The sequence below is a fragment of the Schistocerca americana genome, chromosome 2, assembly GCF_021461395.2.
Source record: "Schistocerca americana isolate TAMUIC-IGC-003095 chromosome 2, iqSchAmer2.1, whole genome shotgun sequence".
NCBI lineage: Eukaryota > Metazoa > Arthropoda > Insecta > Orthoptera > Acrididae > Schistocerca > Schistocerca americana.
Window position 1 is genome coordinate 105467916 of NC_060120.1, and position 18781 is coordinate 105486696.

At 40.3% G+C, this 18781-nt stretch overlaps 1 protein-coding gene across 1 annotated transcript in view; it reads left to right on the forward strand.

Annotated features, from left to right (window-relative positions):
* Positions 1-18242, forward strand: part of LOC124595825 (clavesin-1) — a 104313-nt gene extending 86071 nt beyond the window's left edge. The window contains exons 5-8 of the mRNA XM_047134721.1: positions 5-198; positions 4470-4580; positions 13203-13353; positions 17518-18242. Coding sequence (XP_046990677.1) covers positions 5-198; positions 4470-4580; positions 13203-13353; positions 17518-17549 — 488 coding nt within the window. The 3' untranslated portion in view covers positions 17550-18242. The remainder of the gene's footprint in view (positions 1-4; positions 199-4469; positions 4581-13202; positions 13354-17517) is intronic.
* Positions 18243-18781: the final 539 nt, after the last annotated feature.

Genomic DNA, 18781 nt, shown 5'->3' on the forward strand with positions numbered 1-18781 from the left:
TCAGAGAAGTGGAAGCACAAGAAGGTGAGCCTGGAGGAGGTGTTCAAGGGCGCCGTGCTGTACCTGGAGGCGGCACTCTGGGAGCCAGAGACGCAGGTCGCCGGCGGCGTCGTCATCTTCGACATGGACGGCCTCTCGCTGCAGCAGGTCTCCCAGTTCACGCCGTCTTTCGCCAAGCGCATCATAGACTGGCTGCAGGTCAGTAACAACCGAGCCTGCTACGCCTCACGACTTGGCGCTCAACTGCTTTCATTACCGAGTGAGTCGGCGCCGTAGGACTACACTCTTATACGAAAGGACGGCAGTTCATTTTCCAGATTCAGTTTTACTGTGGTTTCCCTAAAACGCTTATCGCAAATAATGGGGTAGTTCTTTCGAAAGGACGTGGCCGATTTTCTTCCACGTATTTCCCGTCTGACCTTGGGCTGTCACAAATGAACTCTCCTATTGTACGTGAAGTCTAACCTTGTTTGGTTTTTCCCTTGCTAGCTTATTATCTTCCTTTGCTGGCTTATTTTCTTCCCTTGCTGGCTTATTTTCTTTCTTTCTTCCTTTCTCGCTTCTTTCTTTCTTTCTTTCTTTCTCGCTTCTTTCTTTCTTTCTTTCTTTCTTTCTCGCTTCTTTCTTTCTTTCTTTCTTTCTCACTTCTTTCTTTCTTTCTTTCTTTCTTCCTTTCTCGCTTCTTTCTTTCTTTCTTTCTTTCTTTCTCGCTTCTTTCTTTCTTTCTTTCTTTCTTTCTCGCTTCTTTCTTTCTTTCTTTCCTTTTTTGTCGCTTCTTTCTTTCCTTTTTTGTCGCTTCTTTCTTTCCTTTTTTGTCGCTTCTTTCTTTCCTTTTTTGTCGCTTCTTTCTTTCCTTCTCTTTCTCGCTTCTTTCTTTCCTTCTCTTTCTCGCTTCTTTCTTTCCTTTTTTGTCGCTTCTTTCTTTCCTTCTCTTTCTCGCTTCTTTCTTTCTTTCTTTCTTTCTTTCTTTCTCACTTCTTTCTTTCTTTCTTTCTTTCTTTCTTTCTTTCTTTCTCGCTTCTTTCTTTCTTTCTTTCTTTCTTTCTTTCTTTCTCGCTTCTTTCTTTCTTTCTTTCTTTCTTTCTCGCTTCTTTCTTTCTTTCTTTCTTTCTCGCTTCTTTCTTTCTTTCTTTCTTTCTCGCTTCTTTCTTTCTTTCTTTCTTTCTCGCTTCTTTCTTTCTTTCTTTCTTTCTTTCTCGCTTCTTTCTTTCTCGCTTCTTTCTTTCTTTCTTTCTTTCTCGCTTCTTTCTTTCTTTCTTTCTTTCTCGCTTCTTTCTTTCTCGCTTCTTTCTTTCTTTCTTTCTTTCTCGCTTCTTTCTTTCTTTCTTTCTTTCTTTCTTTCTTTCTTTCTTTCTTGCTTCTTTCTTTCTTTCTTTCTTTCTTTCTCGCTTCTTTCTTTCTTTCTCACTTTACTTTATTAATGCATGATAAACTGTCCAAATATGTTTCATGAACAGAATTTTGTGAGGAACATACTGTGATGGTGACACCAACCAGTGGCACTGCATAGATAGTTATCTTGGTGAAAATTCACCAGCAAAGATTAGTCTGGTGGTGGTGGTGGTGGTGGTGGTGGTGGTGGTGGTACTAGTTTGTTGTTGTTGTAATAATTCTGTAACAAATTCTTTCTTCATCTCGGTAATAACAAAAAACCGTTCTCTCGCCTGTTTCCCCTCTTTGAGCTCCATGCAGTTCAAAGCTTCCTTCACAAGTCATCCATCTTTTAGGTGACTTCATTATCTTTTTCCTGTCTAGGTATATAACACCAGTTCCTCCTTTGGCACAGTTATCGATTCATTCTAAGCGGTCATAACATATTATTCTCTTCCTTTCCAATCGCTTCCATTATGTTCCCTTCTTGGATATCAGATGATCTTTTCCTCTCTTTCTCATTTTCCGAACTTCTGACCCATAATACATTTTTCGCTACTGTTACGTTCGTAATTACTGAGACAGTATCTACATTGTTTAAAATTTGTTTTGTATTCCGTTCGAAGGACAATCTGCAACAGTTGGTTCGTAGCAACAGTGGATACAGTAGTAGCATCAGAAATTTGTTTAGTATTACTGGTATAAACCTCGAATAGGGATGATTTCAGAAAGTAGTCAAATACTGTAGCATATTGTCGATTGGTAACAAAGGCGTAATCATACAGAGTATCTTCACAGATTACAGGTAGGTGATGTGTGTTTTTTGAGTGATGCAGCCCAGACAACAGCTAGTGTTGAACAGAATCAGAAGAAATATGTACTTGTGTGTGTGTGTGTGTGTGTGTGTGTGTGTGTGTGTGTGTGTGTGTGTGTGTGTGTGTGTGTGTTTCTTTTCTATCTTTCTTTCTTTCTTTCCTTCTTACTTGATATCCTTTCACATTGAATTGTAATTCCACTGTTGAACCTTTCTTTTATTTCAGTCATTGCTTCTTCGATGTGTAAATTGAAAAGTAGGGGGCAAAAGACCTCACTTTACACCCTTTTTAATCAGAGCAATTCGTTCTTGGTCTTCCAGTCTCATTGTTTTGTTTTGGTTCTTGTACATATCGTATACTTTCGGAGAAACCCGGCATTGCCAAGGTATTTATTTACAGCTGCTCTTCCACGCCCGTACCACACAGCATCTGGCCTAGTGATTAATGTTTATGACGTCATATGTTATGAAATTCATACAACCATATAATTTTATAGGTACACTGAGCGGCATATGTGGATACCATGTGTTTTGCTTTTTTCGCTGTTTCTTCTCGCCATTTTGCTTCAGAACTGTCGAGATTCCTCCTCTTTTACGTTTCGGCATTGTCTAAAACATAAATCAGGTCACCTTGTTATTAACAAATACACTAAGTACGCTTTACGCACTTTCCACACTTTATTTCCAATTTATATTCAGGCAGTGTATAGCTTCGACTACTCACACTTCACCGTTTGTTTTTATTCTCATACTGCACTACTTCTTCTGTTGCTCCCTTCATCACTGATAAGAAACTGACATTCGAACCCACGACGGGTCTTACTTTATATACTGCTACCAATAGGTAGCCCCACAGTGGCGATTTCCAGAACATACCAAAAACGCTTCGAATGGTCCACGTTGTTCATGAACATTCCACAACATTCGAGAGCGTTCTGGTATGTTCCACAATGATGTGGGATGTTCCGGAACATTCTGTAATCTTCCTGAATATTCCAGAGAGTTTCCAAACATTCCTGAACATGTCGAATGTTCTAGAGGGCGAAACTTCTCAGCCCTCATATCGTGAAAAGCCTGCTTCATGGATGGGGAATAGAGGGCTGCCGCACCATATAACTCCCCTGATCGTATCGGGATTCGTTTCTGAGTTTTAGCGGCACGCACATTGTATAATTTTATAATATATATTGATTACCCATCTTTTCCTACAGCTTACTGCTGTTTTTCTGAGAATTTCGAACATCTTGCACCATTTTACATTGTCGAACGCTTTTTCCAGGTCGACAAATCCTTTGAGCATGTCTTTATTTTTCTTCTGTCTTGCTTCCACTATCAAGTGCACCGTGAGAACTGCCTCTCTGGCGCCTTTACCTGTCATGAAGCCAAAATGATCGTCATCTTACAAATACTCATTTTTCTTTTCCAGTCTTCTGTATATCATTCTTGTCATGTTATTTAGATGCGTGAGCTGTTAATCTGATTGTGCGATAATTCTCGCACTTGTCGGCTTTTGCTACCTTCGGAATAGTGTGTACGATACTTTCCCCAAAATCTGAAGGTATATCGCCAGTCTCATACGTTCTACACACCAACGTAAATAATGATTTTGTTGACACATCTTCCCAAAGATTTTAGAAATTCCGATGAAACGTTGTCTATCCTTCTGCCTTACTTCATCATAAATCGCCAAAGGCTCTTCTAAATTCCGATTCTAATGCTGGATCCCTTCTCTTCCCTATCGGCTTCCGTTTATTCTTCCATCATGTCATAAGCCAAGTTCTCCTGCTCGTAGAGGTCTTCAGTGTACGCTTTCCACTTATCCGCTCTCTCCTCTGCATTCAGCAGTGGAATTCCCGTTGCACTCTTAATGTTACCGCCATTGCTTTTAATTTCACGGAAGGCTGTTTTCACTTTCCTATATGCTGAGTCAGACGTACCAGCAGTCACTCCTTACTCGATTTCCTCACTTTTTCATGTAGCCATTTTGTCTTAGGTTCCCTGCACTTTCTGTTTATTTCCTTCCTAAGTGACTTGTATTTCTGTATTCCTGAATCTCCCTCGAGATTTTTGTGCTTCCTACTTTCGTCGATCTCATGTAAGGGAGAGTTATCAGCGGCTGTGGTCTTATGTACGTGCAGTCCCAGTTGAGCCTACATTCCCAGGCAAGTGGCTATGCAGATGGCGTTATTGTATGCAAACGGCCGACACCGCTGTGACGCGCGAGCAGTGACCTCGTGCTGGAGTCTCGATGACTGGCGGGTGACACGTTGCCCTCTGTTGACAGGACGCGGTACCCCTACGAGTCAAGGGCTTCCACGTGGTCAACCAGCCCTACATCTTCAACATGGTCTTCGCGCTCTTCAAGCCGTTCCTCAGGGAGAAACTGCGCAGTAGGGTGAGTATCTTTAGCTAGTAATCCGGTTGCGTTGCAACTGTGCTTGTTAAATTTCATTATTAGTTCTCCTGGTCTCGAACCTCATGAAAATACTCAATTTGTTTTCTAAACATTTGTTTCACTGAGTTTTGCATTTAAGTTTAGCTCATAGGTGTTTGGCGTTCTTCGATGTTTTTGTTTCTAATTATGTAAAGGTTACGTGGATAATCGTTTTCATATGTAACAGTAGATGTTTCTCAACGACTGAATGTAAGTGAGGCTTTTGGTGCCGCGAAATCTTTGCCTTTTTTAGCCTGGCTTCATGCTGTTCATCACTGGGCTGAGATATTGATGGCTGACGGAAGATTTCAGGTCGACACTGAGGGAAACAAAAGCTAGCAGGGGCCAAGCGACCGTCTTCAGACCCGGGACGTGAATAACCCGATTCTTTCTTGTCAGAAATGGTAGTCGTGTAGGCTGCCGATTCCGTAGACGTAAAATGGTGCACTCACTATTTTTCTTGCTGGGTCAACTTCTGTAGCCTGTATGGTTGTAGCACCGGTAGTTCAGGATTTTGTCAAGTTTACAAAATTTCAGCGACACCTTCAACACCAAAGAGCGTCAGTAACATTTCAGAACGCCTTCCACCCTCTTCCTGTTACACAGTTCTCTCCTTAGAATAAAACGTGAGAAACGAATGGGGCAGTGAATTCACACACCAGGAGCGTAATCCTCAATGTTCTTCATAAAGCTTGCAAACGCCCAAAAAACTCCACATTGCGATTATTAGGCCTAAGCATCCGAAACTGCTTCAACTGCTATGGGGCCAATCTTGAAAGAGGGTGAGAAAGTAAGCAACATTTTCATCAATCAAAATTTCGCATTGCTGAAACAGACCATGTCTCTTCCCACATGAGCAGGATGCAGAAAGTACTTTTCTAGCTTATCTCGCGTCCGTCGGCGATCCTAATTTAATATATTATTATTTTGATTGTTGCCGACTTACGTTGTGGGCCTTAATAAAAATATTTCATTCAATTTTGATTTACAATTAAATGCTTTCGTGAAGTTCTGCTTTTTAACAACATTAATCATAAATTATTTGTTATGTTAATGAATGTTAGACTCGCTGAATCTTAAAACATGGGCATATAAGTTGAACAATGGAATAAACTTTTCATATTAATTTCCTCGGCTAGTCACTTCACTTTAAAGCAAAAAATCCTTAGTTATTAATTGCAATTACGGCCCACACACGCGCGAGAGTACTTTTTCTTACCTCCGTTAACCATTGCATTGTAGTCGGAGTCCTGGCTCTGGCTCTCGGCTGTTGTACTGAAAATAAGAATCTTAAAGCTACGTATTTTCTGCAACGTCGGGCGGCTGTGGAGAAAAATGTATATCATGTTAATAGCGGGCGAGTTTTTCGCTTCCGCTAACTTTTTATAAGTTAATATCGCCACGTAATGGCGTCGCTGGCTGCATCGGCCGCTGCGATTGTTGAACTGTAAATTATTCGATCGCAGGTTAATTCAAAGGAAGGCGGACATGAAATCGGTATCACCTCTTACAAATTAAAAGTGAACAATGATATTAAATCAATATATTATGTGCTTAATTAGTACAAATATGCTTACATTTGCCAGCACTCGCAAGATGTCCGTCTACACGCAACCAAGACAAGAGAAGAAGTGAAGACGACCAAAAAGTTAATAGAAGAGCGTATCTTGTCGTCTCTTTAGAACATTTTTTTATATTTCTTTGCACTCGAAACTTACACAGAGAAATTATTACAATACGGCTACATGATAAAAAATCTATATTATTCAAGTTTTAAATGCCTCTTCTTTATAAATACCGCTTTTTAAGTCTTTTCGTATTATTTCACCGGGGACGCTATACTTCTTACAGGAATTTCAGTTTCCAATTAAGCCTACTTTGATCGTCAACTTCGTCAGCATTATCTGCAGCTGTTCAGGTGAGCCGGCCGCGGTGGTCTAGCGGTTCTAGGCGCTCAGTCCGGAACCGCGCGACTGCTACGGTCGCAGGTTCGAATCCTGCCTCGGGCATGGATGTGTGTGATGTCCTTAGGCTAGTTAGGTTTAAGTAGTTCTAAGTTCTAGGGGACTGATGACCACAGTAGTTAAGCCCCATAGTGCTCAGAGCCATTTGAACCATTTAAACCATTCATAGCCAATGGCTCATACGTAGTTTATGTGTACGTAGGGTTACTGGATTCTTTGTAGAAATTGGTAGATCTGTCTTTCGCAACAGTTGAACTATGGGGTTACCTTATGTCTCTCAAAGAGATATTCACTGGGAAGGTTTCTCAAAGGACGACCTTAATTAGAAGCTGAGAAGAGACGTCGTTTTTCATACTCAACAGTCGCGCAGTGAAGGCAACCCGCACTAGTGATGGACAGGCTCTTTAAATCGCGCTGTGCAGTGCGGCTCATTAAAAATTCTGTTGCTTTAACAGGAACGCGTCCTGGTCCATTATTGGACGTTCTATTTTAATTGGGACTGCAGCCGGCCGGTGAGGAGGCTGTCCGGCTTCATTGTTCGAAAGCGATAACGGATGAGACTCACACGATTTTCATAATAAAATGTCACACACAGAAAGGGAAATGATCGCATAAAATATCTCAAGGGATTCTGACTTTCTATTGTAAGGCAGTTAACCAAAGATCACGAATAGTCCAGAATGAGATTTTCACTCTGCAGCGGAGTATGAAAATCTCATTTTGGAAACATCCCCTAGGCTGTGGCTAAGCCATGTCTCCGCAATATCCTTTCTTTCAGGAGTGCTAGTTCTGCAAGGTTCGCGGGAGAGCTTCTGTAAGGTTTGGAAGATAGGAGACGAGGTACTGGCAGAAGTAAAGCTGTGAGGACGGGGCGTGAGTCGTGCTTGGGTAGCTCAGGTGGTAGAGCACTTGCCCGCGAAAGGCAAAGGTCACGAGTTCGAGTCTCGGTCCGGCACACAGTTCTAATCTGCCAGGAAGTTTCGTCACGAAAAGTGTTCGGTCGTCCGCCTCCGAAAAATCTGCTGAGAGCCCCTACTTTTTGAAAGAAACACATTTAAAAGATACAGTATAAATTTAATTAAATGGTAAGGAGATATGATGGTTATCCTTTTGAAATAATAAACCCGGTTAGTTGTGATGAGATAGATAATTATTATGCAAGCAAAATTACACTTAACATAAATCTCTTCTGTACAAGATACCGTCAAGGTAAGACAAAATGAAAATGCAGAGACAATTGAAATCATCCTCAGCGACGTTGCTTTAACTTATGTCACAGTTCTGGGAGATTCTACCAGAGTAAATTTTCACTGGAATTACTGAAGTGTTCACTGGTTTATAGATAATAACTTCTCACAAGTTACATTTGGACATGCTTCAGATACGATGATGATGAGGATGATTAGGATGATTAGAATTGGAGGACAGCACAGCAGACTATCTATTAGAGCAAGTGACGTCTGAGAGGAGAGCAATGCCGTCACAACCTTGCCGACAAAAGTATGTTGAATGAACATCTCACAGCAAATTGCATCAGATTTCTTCTCATTTTTCCGTATTGCTGGTAACACTGAAAGTGAAGAAATACAAATAAACTCTTTCCTGCATTGCCCTAAATACACATACTTAAGAGAGCTCATGGAGGTTCTTGAGTTTTTATTGTAATGTTATTTAAAGAAATTTAGAAGAATAACTGGTGCGCGAACTCTAAGACTGAAACATTGTACGACGACAACCGAGACAACAACTCAGCTATCCAATGTTAACGAGAAATAAAGTCAACAGTATGTACCTACTTGCCCTGTAGTGCATTTTCGATTTTGCCAGGAGCAGCGTGGAGTGGACTGGGGTAAGTGTGTTATGGATGTTTGTGCTATGACAGTAGCCGACCGAGGTGACCACGCGGTTCTAGGCGCTGCAGTCCGGAACCGCGCGACTGCTACGGTCGCAGGTTCGAATCCTGCCTCGGGCATGGATGTGTGTGATGTCCTTAGGTTGGTTAGGTTTAAGTAGTTCTAAGTTATAGGGGACTGATGACCTCAGATATTAAGTCCCATAGTGCTCAGAGCCATTTTTGCTATGACAGTGCAGACTATTTGCCTCATGTTGTGTCTAGACAAGACAGCCTAGACACAATGAGAGGAAGCCGAAAGGCACGCGCTACGCTCACGCAGATGGGCGTGAGGTCTGAAACAGGATACCTAATGAGTGCTATAAAGAAAAGTACGTAGCTTCCGGAATACTTAACTTTTATTCATCCTTTTGGTACATCTGGAGATTGTGGCGATACAAGTGAGACTCTTTAGATACATGCAATGTTACTAATGGCGCCTTGCTAGGTCGTAGCCATTGACTTAGCTGAAGGCTATTCTAACTATCGGCTCGGCAAAGGAGCGAGGCTTCGTCAGTATAGTCGCTAGCTACGTCGTCCGTACAACTGGGCGAGTGCTAGTCCGTATCTCGAGACCTGCCTTGTGGTGGCGCTCGGTCTGCGATCACACAGTGGCGACACGCGGGTCCGACATGTACTAAATGGACCGCGGCCGATTTAAAGCTACCACCTAGCAAGTGTGGTGTCTGGCGGTGACACCACACCTCATGTCCTTTTATGTTCCCTAAATATTGATTTTTGATTTATACTCTTAGGGGATCATTAACACACAGCTGGACGTAGATAACTGCACGGTTGGCGAAAATGGCAGCACTACAACGCGTTTTCCTTTGGAGAAAAATTGGTGGAACTCTTAAAGGACTCTGGATCAACAGATAATCGATTTTGTAGCAAAGAGAACGAATGGAAAACATTGAAAATAAAACGTTTCGAACGTATTGTACCCGAAATAACTCCAAAACGAGCCGTACTTCTTCAAGGCAGACATCTTATGGTCGGAGTACAACGTTTACAGGCGCTGGAATAGGCGGGGTTACTGCCATGTCCCTGCAGAGGTTTGCTGCAGACATGGCGTTTCCTTGTTGACTTAAAGCTCCAGCGCGCGCGAGCATAGTGTCAACGTAGCGGCACTGTATTAGCAACACATCGTGACTCGAACGGGGGAGGAAATGGCATATAGGTTTGTTTTCACTAAGCAGTGTATGGAAGCGGCGAAGAGAAAACAGCACGAGGGAAGCTTCAGCATCGAGTCCACAACAGTGGTCTGTGTTCTGGAGATGCCTGAAATTAATTTTAATGAAAATACGTATCTCTGTATAACCAAATAATGCGACATCAGTATCCACAAACGCGATCATTGATTTGACGTCGGAACATATGACAAGGTACAAGAAGATTCCGCTAAGGTGAAATAAGATTGAAGGGCATGTAGCTACGTCCAGAAAAAAATGCGGTACTATCTAACGGAGTATGAGGGTAATAATACATAATAAGAACACTGCTTGCATCAGCTTCCTACGCCGTGAAGTTGCGCTCGCTGGGGTCTTTACGTCTGGGAAGTCCGAACAGTAACAGTTAGGCAACGCGGCGAACCCTTAACGGTGTATGAATCATCGGAGTCTCCTATAATGCGGCATAAGCGCTGAGTCTGCGAGTGTGGAGTGCCAGAAAGACCACTGCGCCCAGCTGCTTGGTAGAAATGTCATTCCAAGGGATAATGGGAAGTCTTTACAGATACACTGCATTACAGACACGCTACAAGAGGTTGTAAAAGACCCTAACGTCACAACATTTCTTGGCGCGAATCCTACGTCTAACTTGTTAGATTCGCCTCTCATTATTACTTCGTCTGGGCAATTTCTTCCTTTCTCTAGTTTCAAGAAACAACACAACCACTTCTCTTCTTAAAATGTAGTTTTCTTTGAAATAACATTGCCATTAAAATGCTCATATTAGTTAAACAAAGTGCCTTGTAGCTAATATTCATTGCAGTTTTCGTAAGTACAAAGCTAATAGAAATTTCGTGGCCCTACACCACTAAGAAGAAGATACACAAGCAATTACGTCGCGATATAGTAAGTTACTAGAGTATTTTGTCGCAGCAGATACATCTCTGCGTTTTGTATGCAGTTCAGACTTCCCGAAATATAGCCTGGTGATAAGACAGTGACGAAAATTAAATCCTCGGGGCGTATTTTTCATCAGGTCACTTAAACAGGACACTTCTCACTTAACCATTTGAGTTCCACTTACAAACATAAAATAAAATAATTTTTTCCACAAAATTGGCCTTCATCATCATACTAAGCAACGCATACAAGAAGAAATTGATAAAATATACATAACCAATTGTTTTCAAAGTGGTTTCACTTTGAATCTCTGTGACATTGTTTTCAACCACCCATCATTTCACGATATACATTTAAAAGCAATTTTGCATTTTTCCAAGACGCAATCCCACTTCTATAAACTACCTTGAACTCATAATGCCTAAAATAAATTATAGTCGTAAATAACAAGCAAAAGTAGGCGTACAGTGTAATAAATTTATATCAACAGTACATACTGCTCCACTGATTTCATTTCAAAACCACTCATAAAAGCAGTACTACAAAGTAAAATTTACGTTAAAACTAACTTCATGCATTTACTTGAGCTGTCAATGCTCTCCTCAATGTGATCACTACAAAAAGAAGTCAGCCTTCTTTAGTCACGTAGAATGCTCTACATGCCGTCTGTTGTTAGAGCTCTGTGACTTCTGCAATGCACCACATTCGTAGAAGTACGTTAGTGTACCAGTAGATGTCTCTGTCTTGCAATGGCGTTGGTGGTTTCGCGTGAAAGGTACTGGTAAAAGAAGTAAAAGAAACGGTAGTTTCAGGCACAAACCACTGGTATTCAAAGGGTCAAGTTTCTTGTCACACATTCAATTCGTCCTTCCGATTACGTTTCCTCACTAGAATAGCAGTCACTCACAAACCTGGCCGATTTTGAATACTGACTCATTCTGAAAATATATTGTAGATTGGGGATAAGGCAATTTTCACCACATTCCACATTCTTTCTAGAGGAAGCTCTAGACCAGCCGGTTAAGTACGCGGGCCTCTGCGGAGCATGTAAGTGCGAGGTAGAGGTACTAGCAGAGATATGAGTTATAGTTCGTCAGACTCAATGCATTATATTCAGCCAGTAACGATCAAATTAATTGGAGCTTAAAGTAGACAAGCACAACGTGTTGTTTTATATTTGAAATCACTGACGCAGTCCTAAAAAAAAAAAAAAAAAAAAAAAAAAAAAAAAAGCTCTGGAACGGAGCGACCGCTACGGTCCCAGGTTCGAATCCTGCCTCGGGTATGGATGTATGTGATGTTCTTGGGTTAGTTAGGTTTAAGTAGTTCTAAGTTCTAGGGGACTGATGACCTCAGATGTTAGTCCCATAGTGCTCAGAGCCATTTGAACCAATGATTCGTTTCACGTGGCCATAAAAGGCAATCCTTTTTCGAATCGGGTGACTTTCCCTATCCATGTGCTCATATAGGTGGCTGTGACGCCTTCAGCGCTCGCTGGTTTCTTTGACGAGGCCCAGGAGTTTTCATGGAATCTTTCTTTCTCTCTTTCTCTGGAGTCAAGTTTCTCCGTTTGACTTTCCTTGTTAACTGTAAGAGTCTCTGCCACCAGCAGTGTCTCCTGCCGAATGAGAGTGCAGTAGTATCTAATTTTGGCGTTGGAGGGTATCGATCTTACGGTGTATGCCTTTAGTTAGCTTATAGGCAATTTCCATTTTGTTACTGCAAAACACGAAGACTTCTTTCTCTGACACATTAGGCTCTCTCTTCACACAGATGAATAAATATTTCTGTCTGCTTAATTTTTCCCAGTCAGACACCCAGCTCTGTGGGCATAGCTTTTATGTTTGTCATAAAGTGCGTCTTCTCAAAGACGGTTTGGATTCCAGTCTACGACGCCTGTCTCTTCAGTTGGTTATTTTGCTGCCGTATCTAAGACATCTTAAAAGATTACTAGGTCTGCAGAGGCCATACAGTCGATTGTAAAATCAATATACCTGAATCCTAGCCTTAACCCAGTTTAGGCCCCTGAATTGTTGTTTCTTTGCACCACCCTCGGATGACCTTTTCTAAAATAAAATTGAAGAGCAGAGGCGGTAGCCCAATTTCCTCTGTAGTTCACTTTGGAGGTGGTGGTGAAGGTTGTCCCAATTATCACTTTTGTCTTGATATCCAAGCCAAACTTTTCAAGGATTTGCAGTAGGGTGGTTCGGTCAATTCAGTTGTACGCCTTCCTGAAGTGGTCGCATGTCACCGCTAATTCCCTGTCGTTGAGCTTCAGAAACGAAAAGATGGAAATGAGATTCATAATCTGCTCAGCGTTGATAGTCTCCCAATTGTGGATCAACTTGTTGATCCCTCCACTTCTAGAGTTTTAGAGAGGATCTCGTAAGTTGATGGCAGGAGACAGATGCCATGGTAGTTGTTCACAATTGTTCTCCCCAGTTTCTTGTGTCGTAGACGAATTCCAATAGAAATCTATCCACTTTGGATTTTTTCGCTTTCCCAAATGAGTTGAATTATTACGCCAGATTTATCGATTGGCTCATACCTGAGTGCTTCCACTGCATTTGTCAGTAATTCCTAATGTTAATATTTTGGCGGCGACCAGTAATACTCGACTGTGCCTAGGCTGTGACGTGTGGCGGCGCCTGTGTTGCAGATCGTGTTCCACGGCACGGACCGCGACTCCCTGCACAACTACATCAGCCCCAAGGTGCTGCCGGAGTGCTACGGCGGCACCCTCGACATCGACAGGGTGACCGGAGCCGAGTGGTACAAGCTGCTCATCCACTACGACCCCGTCTACGAGGGTAAGGCTGCTGGCCACTGTGCCTGCCACTCCTTTCACTTTAACGCGGTCCTGACAGTTTCTAGAGATACTTTGCGGTAGTTCTCATCAGGGAGAATCTCAAATCAGTGTAAATTGGTAGAAAGTGGTACGTATGCAGCAATTACAAAGCGGTCGAACAACAACATACTAATCTCCGGTAATGCACAGATTTAAAAAGAAAGCCAAAGTCGCTATCAGACGTTTGGGAATAGATCATTCGATATTTGTCAAGAATAATTTTTTTACGACTGGATTATCAGCAACAATAAATTTTTCCACATTTGACGCCATTAAAATTTAATCTTGTGCATTCCACAGTTGATGTTTGAGACGTGATATAACGCCTTTGTCTCTCATATCCAGTAATGTGGTAGACTAGTTAGGATTGGGAGGTGTGTGGGGGGAAAAAGTAATGAGACTGGCAACACTGCGCTCGATCTGGCAACACTGTGTTGTTTTACTTGTGTTCATCCCTTCCAGATGTTCAGTCAGAGTTTTAGCTCCTACTGCTGTTAAGTGATTTTTGAGAACGCCTTTGGTAAAGTTGTTTTTGTTGTGAGTTATGAAAATTTACAGCAAAGTTAAACCATCAAATTTTGTGTCAAACTTGGGTAATCTTAGAGTGTGACCATTGAAAAGGTTTATTTATTTAATCGTGTCAGAAGCATCGTACATAAAATCAGAATGATTAACACATACATATCAAGTATATAACAAATACAAAAAGAGAATAAAAGTATACAGATATATAAGCAGGGTCAAGTAGTTTTTTATTTTATGAAGTCTTGGATCAGAACCTGGCCACGTCCAGCGCTTCCGGGGTGGCATTCATCAAATCCTTCATGGTACAGGTGCTTGGGCACAGCACACACTGCGTGAGGTGGATGGTGGCTTGAGTGTGTCCACAGTCACACGGTGCCGGTTCATTTGAGAGGCCCCATTTGCGCATATTCTCTTTGGATCGTGTGACACCAGAGCACAGCCTGCTGAAACAAGTCTATTGGAAACATTCCTTATTTAGAGCACAAGTTTGCTGCAGGCACAAATCGTTTTTGGAAGGCCAAGGTCACGTTGAAGATGAACCTTATTCTTGGAGACCTTCACATTCAAAAACCAACGAAAACGCTGTGTGCCCTTCAGAGATCAGATCTACGTTTAACAATAAGGATGATGGGTGACCTGTTAAAAACTTTCACCGAGTATCACATTTTGAGCGAAGTTTTCCATATACGAAAGGTTTGTCCCAAAATAATGGCGAGAAACCTCACAACTGAGCAGGACAACAATCGAAGAAACGTGTGCGTTGATCTTCCTGATAGGATTGTCAATGACCATGAATGGTTCAGTGGAGTGGTAACAGGTGATGAATCCTGGATTTTTAAGTGCGATGCTGAGACAAAGCGGCAAAGTGAGGAGTGGCACCCTGAGACATCTCCTCGACTAAAAAAATCGCGAATGAGCAAATCAAAGATCAAAAGAATGCTGATTTGCATTTTCGACAGTAGGAGCAACGTGCATAAAACACAAACTGTCAGCCGATAGTTTACAAAGATGTCTCCTTGAAAGGCTCATGAAAATGGTGAATCGAGAAACTGGACACTGAAAAGAAGAGGATGTTCCATCAGGACAATGCCACATGTCACGCTGCCACTTCCATCTCAGAATTTTTTTACCTCAAAAGGCGTTCCTGTTCCACGGTCCACCCATTCACCTGATCTGATTCTTTGTGATTTTTTTGCCAAAATTGAAAAATGCAGTAAAAAGTCGTCGTCCTGAGACTCTGGAGAACATTCAAAAGAATGTGACAGATACATTAAAGGCCATACCACCTGAAGACTTTCAGCACTGCTAACAAGACTAGGACCAACGACTCCTCCTTTGTACACCTGCTGAAGGAAACCATTTTAAAATAGACAAAGTTGTGGTTTGAAAAAAAAAATGAAAATTTTTGTCGATAAAAATCAGTCTTATTATTCTTCCTCACACACCTCGTACACTACTGTAATTATACACTATATTCTTGAACGTTAAAGGAAGTATTAAAGGAAGTATGAGCAGAATAACAGTTTGTATCATAGCTCATGTCTAAAAATATTCCCACTGTCTAAACTGGTTAGTAATTTAATGGTAAAAGACGTATACATGTGTGTACTTAATAAATGTCACTTTTGGATTCACAGCTGTATCAAGTGCTAAGAATAAGGGTTTATACAAAATTAACACCTCAATAATATTGCAGATAGCTATAACAGTGACTTGATTTCTGTGACGCACAATATTATTGTAATTATAGAAATATTCCATACACAATTGAGCTACACTTAATAACAAAGCATTATCTTGCTTTGATACCTGTAACTGCCTACTTTGTAAACGTCCTCTGAATATTGCTGCTATATGTTCATTGTGCAAGTGATCTTTACCACAAGTACTCTTGCACAAAGCATTGATCCACTAGTCAAAACCAAAATTGTTGGACAGTGTTTTAGTGAGTTTGTATAATCATCGCTAGTTACACAAATCGGTAATAAAACAGTCTTTTCGGATTTTATCATAATTAAATTTTTGACTGTGTTTGTCCTGAGTATCAAATTTGTCACATACAGGTCTTCGACTTCTGGGTATTTGTTTTGCAATAACAAAATTTTATGTTGACGTTAATTCTCTCTTAATGTAGCTGACAGGAATGAAATTAGAGGGAAATATTGTAGCAGATGAAACTTAGGAACTGTGATTGTGTGTGTGTCATTAAAATACTAACTCCCCTAGTATAACAAGCGTTTGAAGAACGTTTGCTTCCCATACAGATGTGGCAGCCTTAATCATGTGAGACTGATCGAAATCAGACACACTTAAATAGTTTTGAGTGAACCAGTACTCGGGTTGAATCAGCTCTATTAACTAGAATGAAGTTTCCACACTGCATCGGAATGTACTGGTGGAAGTAAAGCTGTGAGGACAGGGCATGAGTTGTGCTTGGATAGTTCAGTCTGTAGATATATGCCCGTAAAAGGAAAAGGTTCCAAGTTAGAGTATCGGTCTGGCACACAGTTTTAATCTACCAGGAAGTTTCAGCTGTAGTGCCATTTTAAAAAAAGAAATCTGATTGTTGACCTTACATTACGAAATAATCGAAGAAGTTTTGTTCGAGCCAAGTGTTGCTCCAGTATTGTCTTATCTCTTTTATTCTACAAGAATTTTAAATGTGTCCCATGTATAGTAACTTACTGGTGATGTATCGAGCATGCATTTTTCGAAACACTTTTGTTAGGGTTTCTATGACCGTATATTTTTTGTTTGAAAAAATGCAAGATACTTCTAAAGTAAATAACCTTTCTCCACCCTGCTTAAGTTTACAACATATTTTATAGAAGAAAGAAAAGAGCATGAACCTTCTTAGTTCGGTCGAGGTAATCTCTCATTTTCTAAGAACTATATTACGCTAGACCTATAAAATGCATTTTAAGCCATAATATTGACCGCCATATTTCTGTGCTATCATATAAGGGTAAGTTATAAATTTGTAGTCATCAACTCGAAAAAATAAAGTTAGGTAATAAATTTGTAGATAGACTTCTACAGTTCTGGTCAACATAGAAATATCACACTATAGTACCATAGCTCACCATTATAAGATCTAAAATAAAATGGTGCAACCTGTCCTTCTCATCATCAATCGAATCTGCTATTGAGTTCTGGCACCTTTGCTGGTGTGCTATGGTACTGTGATGCGGGATTTCACTGTGTGTACCTAGAAACAAAAAATTAATTACAAAACTTTATTTTTTTCTAAGCAGTAATTGAAACTTTTACTCCATGTGTGATGCACACTAAAATGGATCCATATCCTATCCTTCCAATGATTCGTCTTTAGCAAATCAGCTTCGTTTGCTTTGTTAAAGAATATAACAGTTGCAAATTACAGTCTGTCTATCTTAATGGCCTAGTACTACCAGAAAACCAGCAGTTAGAGTATTTAACTATTATTAAATCAACTCACAAATGAAAAAGGTTTGTCCTAAACTTAGTAAGTGTGATTTGCCAGTAAAATACCTCATTGATAGAACACTTTGTAATACGTTTCCATAAGTTTTGTGTTCTCTTTCTGACCAAAAGAGTTACATTATTATATCGTTTGTTTCAGCTGTTAATTCCTATGGCTACAAGAAGCAGTAGATGAGTCATTGCTGATGGTTCATTGAAGTTCCACGCTGTGATAATGACGCAGAAATGCATATGGTGGGAAAAGTCAGTGCTTCCAAAGACGTTTGTAGAGCAGACGTCGCACAGTATTAATTAAAGTTTCTTCAGGCCAGCAGTTAATTAAAAGTGATTGGAGGCGGATCAGTTGTTGCCAGCTGTGTACTTGCCATCTTTCTAAAATGTGCACTCTGTGTGGGTGTGAGTTTCCTATAGATAAAAGACACAAGTTTTCACACAAATGAAAAGAGGGCATTATTATGTGTCAGAGACCCTTATAAATGTGTAAATAGCGTAATATGTTAGCAGTTATTATTTTATGTATCAGGCACAATAGCCTCCATTGTTGAATTTCTGTTGGGGTTAGTTAACTGTTATAAAGTACTAATGTTTGTAAATATCTATTTTATAGCATTATGGCACATGGAAGGATGAATATATATCATATTATGTATGTTTTTATATTGTAAGTAGAAAAACTCAGATGGCCTCTATTCACTGTTCATATTGGCCTTTATTTTTTATGGCGCTAACCTTGCCATTTTGTTTATATTATATGCTCTCAGATGGTAAATGTAATTTACTGTAATAATTGTTAAATTTTATAACAAATTTACATTGTCAAATGTTTTTATACTCTTCATCCTGAAAATATACTTGCCCTCTAATTTTGTCAAAACAAAATCTTTCTTATGTAACAAAACCCTTTATACTCCTGAAATGAAGTTTTTGCATACTGGCACTAAAGAAATACCATTTACCTAAATGTAGAGTACATAAAGCTATAGGCAATGAATACTAGACTAGAAATGTGAACTTGCAAGTGCAAAATCCTATGAGAGAAAAACTGTAAATGCAAAGAAACAGTGAATGCAAGAATTCACTAATTCCTGTTCTACTTTGAGGAATATAGCATCAAGGAAAAAATTGTAAAATATTTTCATTAACTACTAAATTTGTCCACTTTTCTAGTCTGATCATCATCATTTGCATGAAGTGGACACACACATGGCACTTACAAACAAATGAAAAATGAATCAGTATAGCAATTGTAAGAAAAATAACTAAAGTCAGTTTTCTTCTTGTGAGATTCCTGCAATTACAAGTTAATGCTTATGACAGTTAATATATGAATATATCAGCTTCATAATATGGAACTCCAAAGTTGTCATCACAGTTGAAGAAATTGAGACCTGTTTCCTTGCATA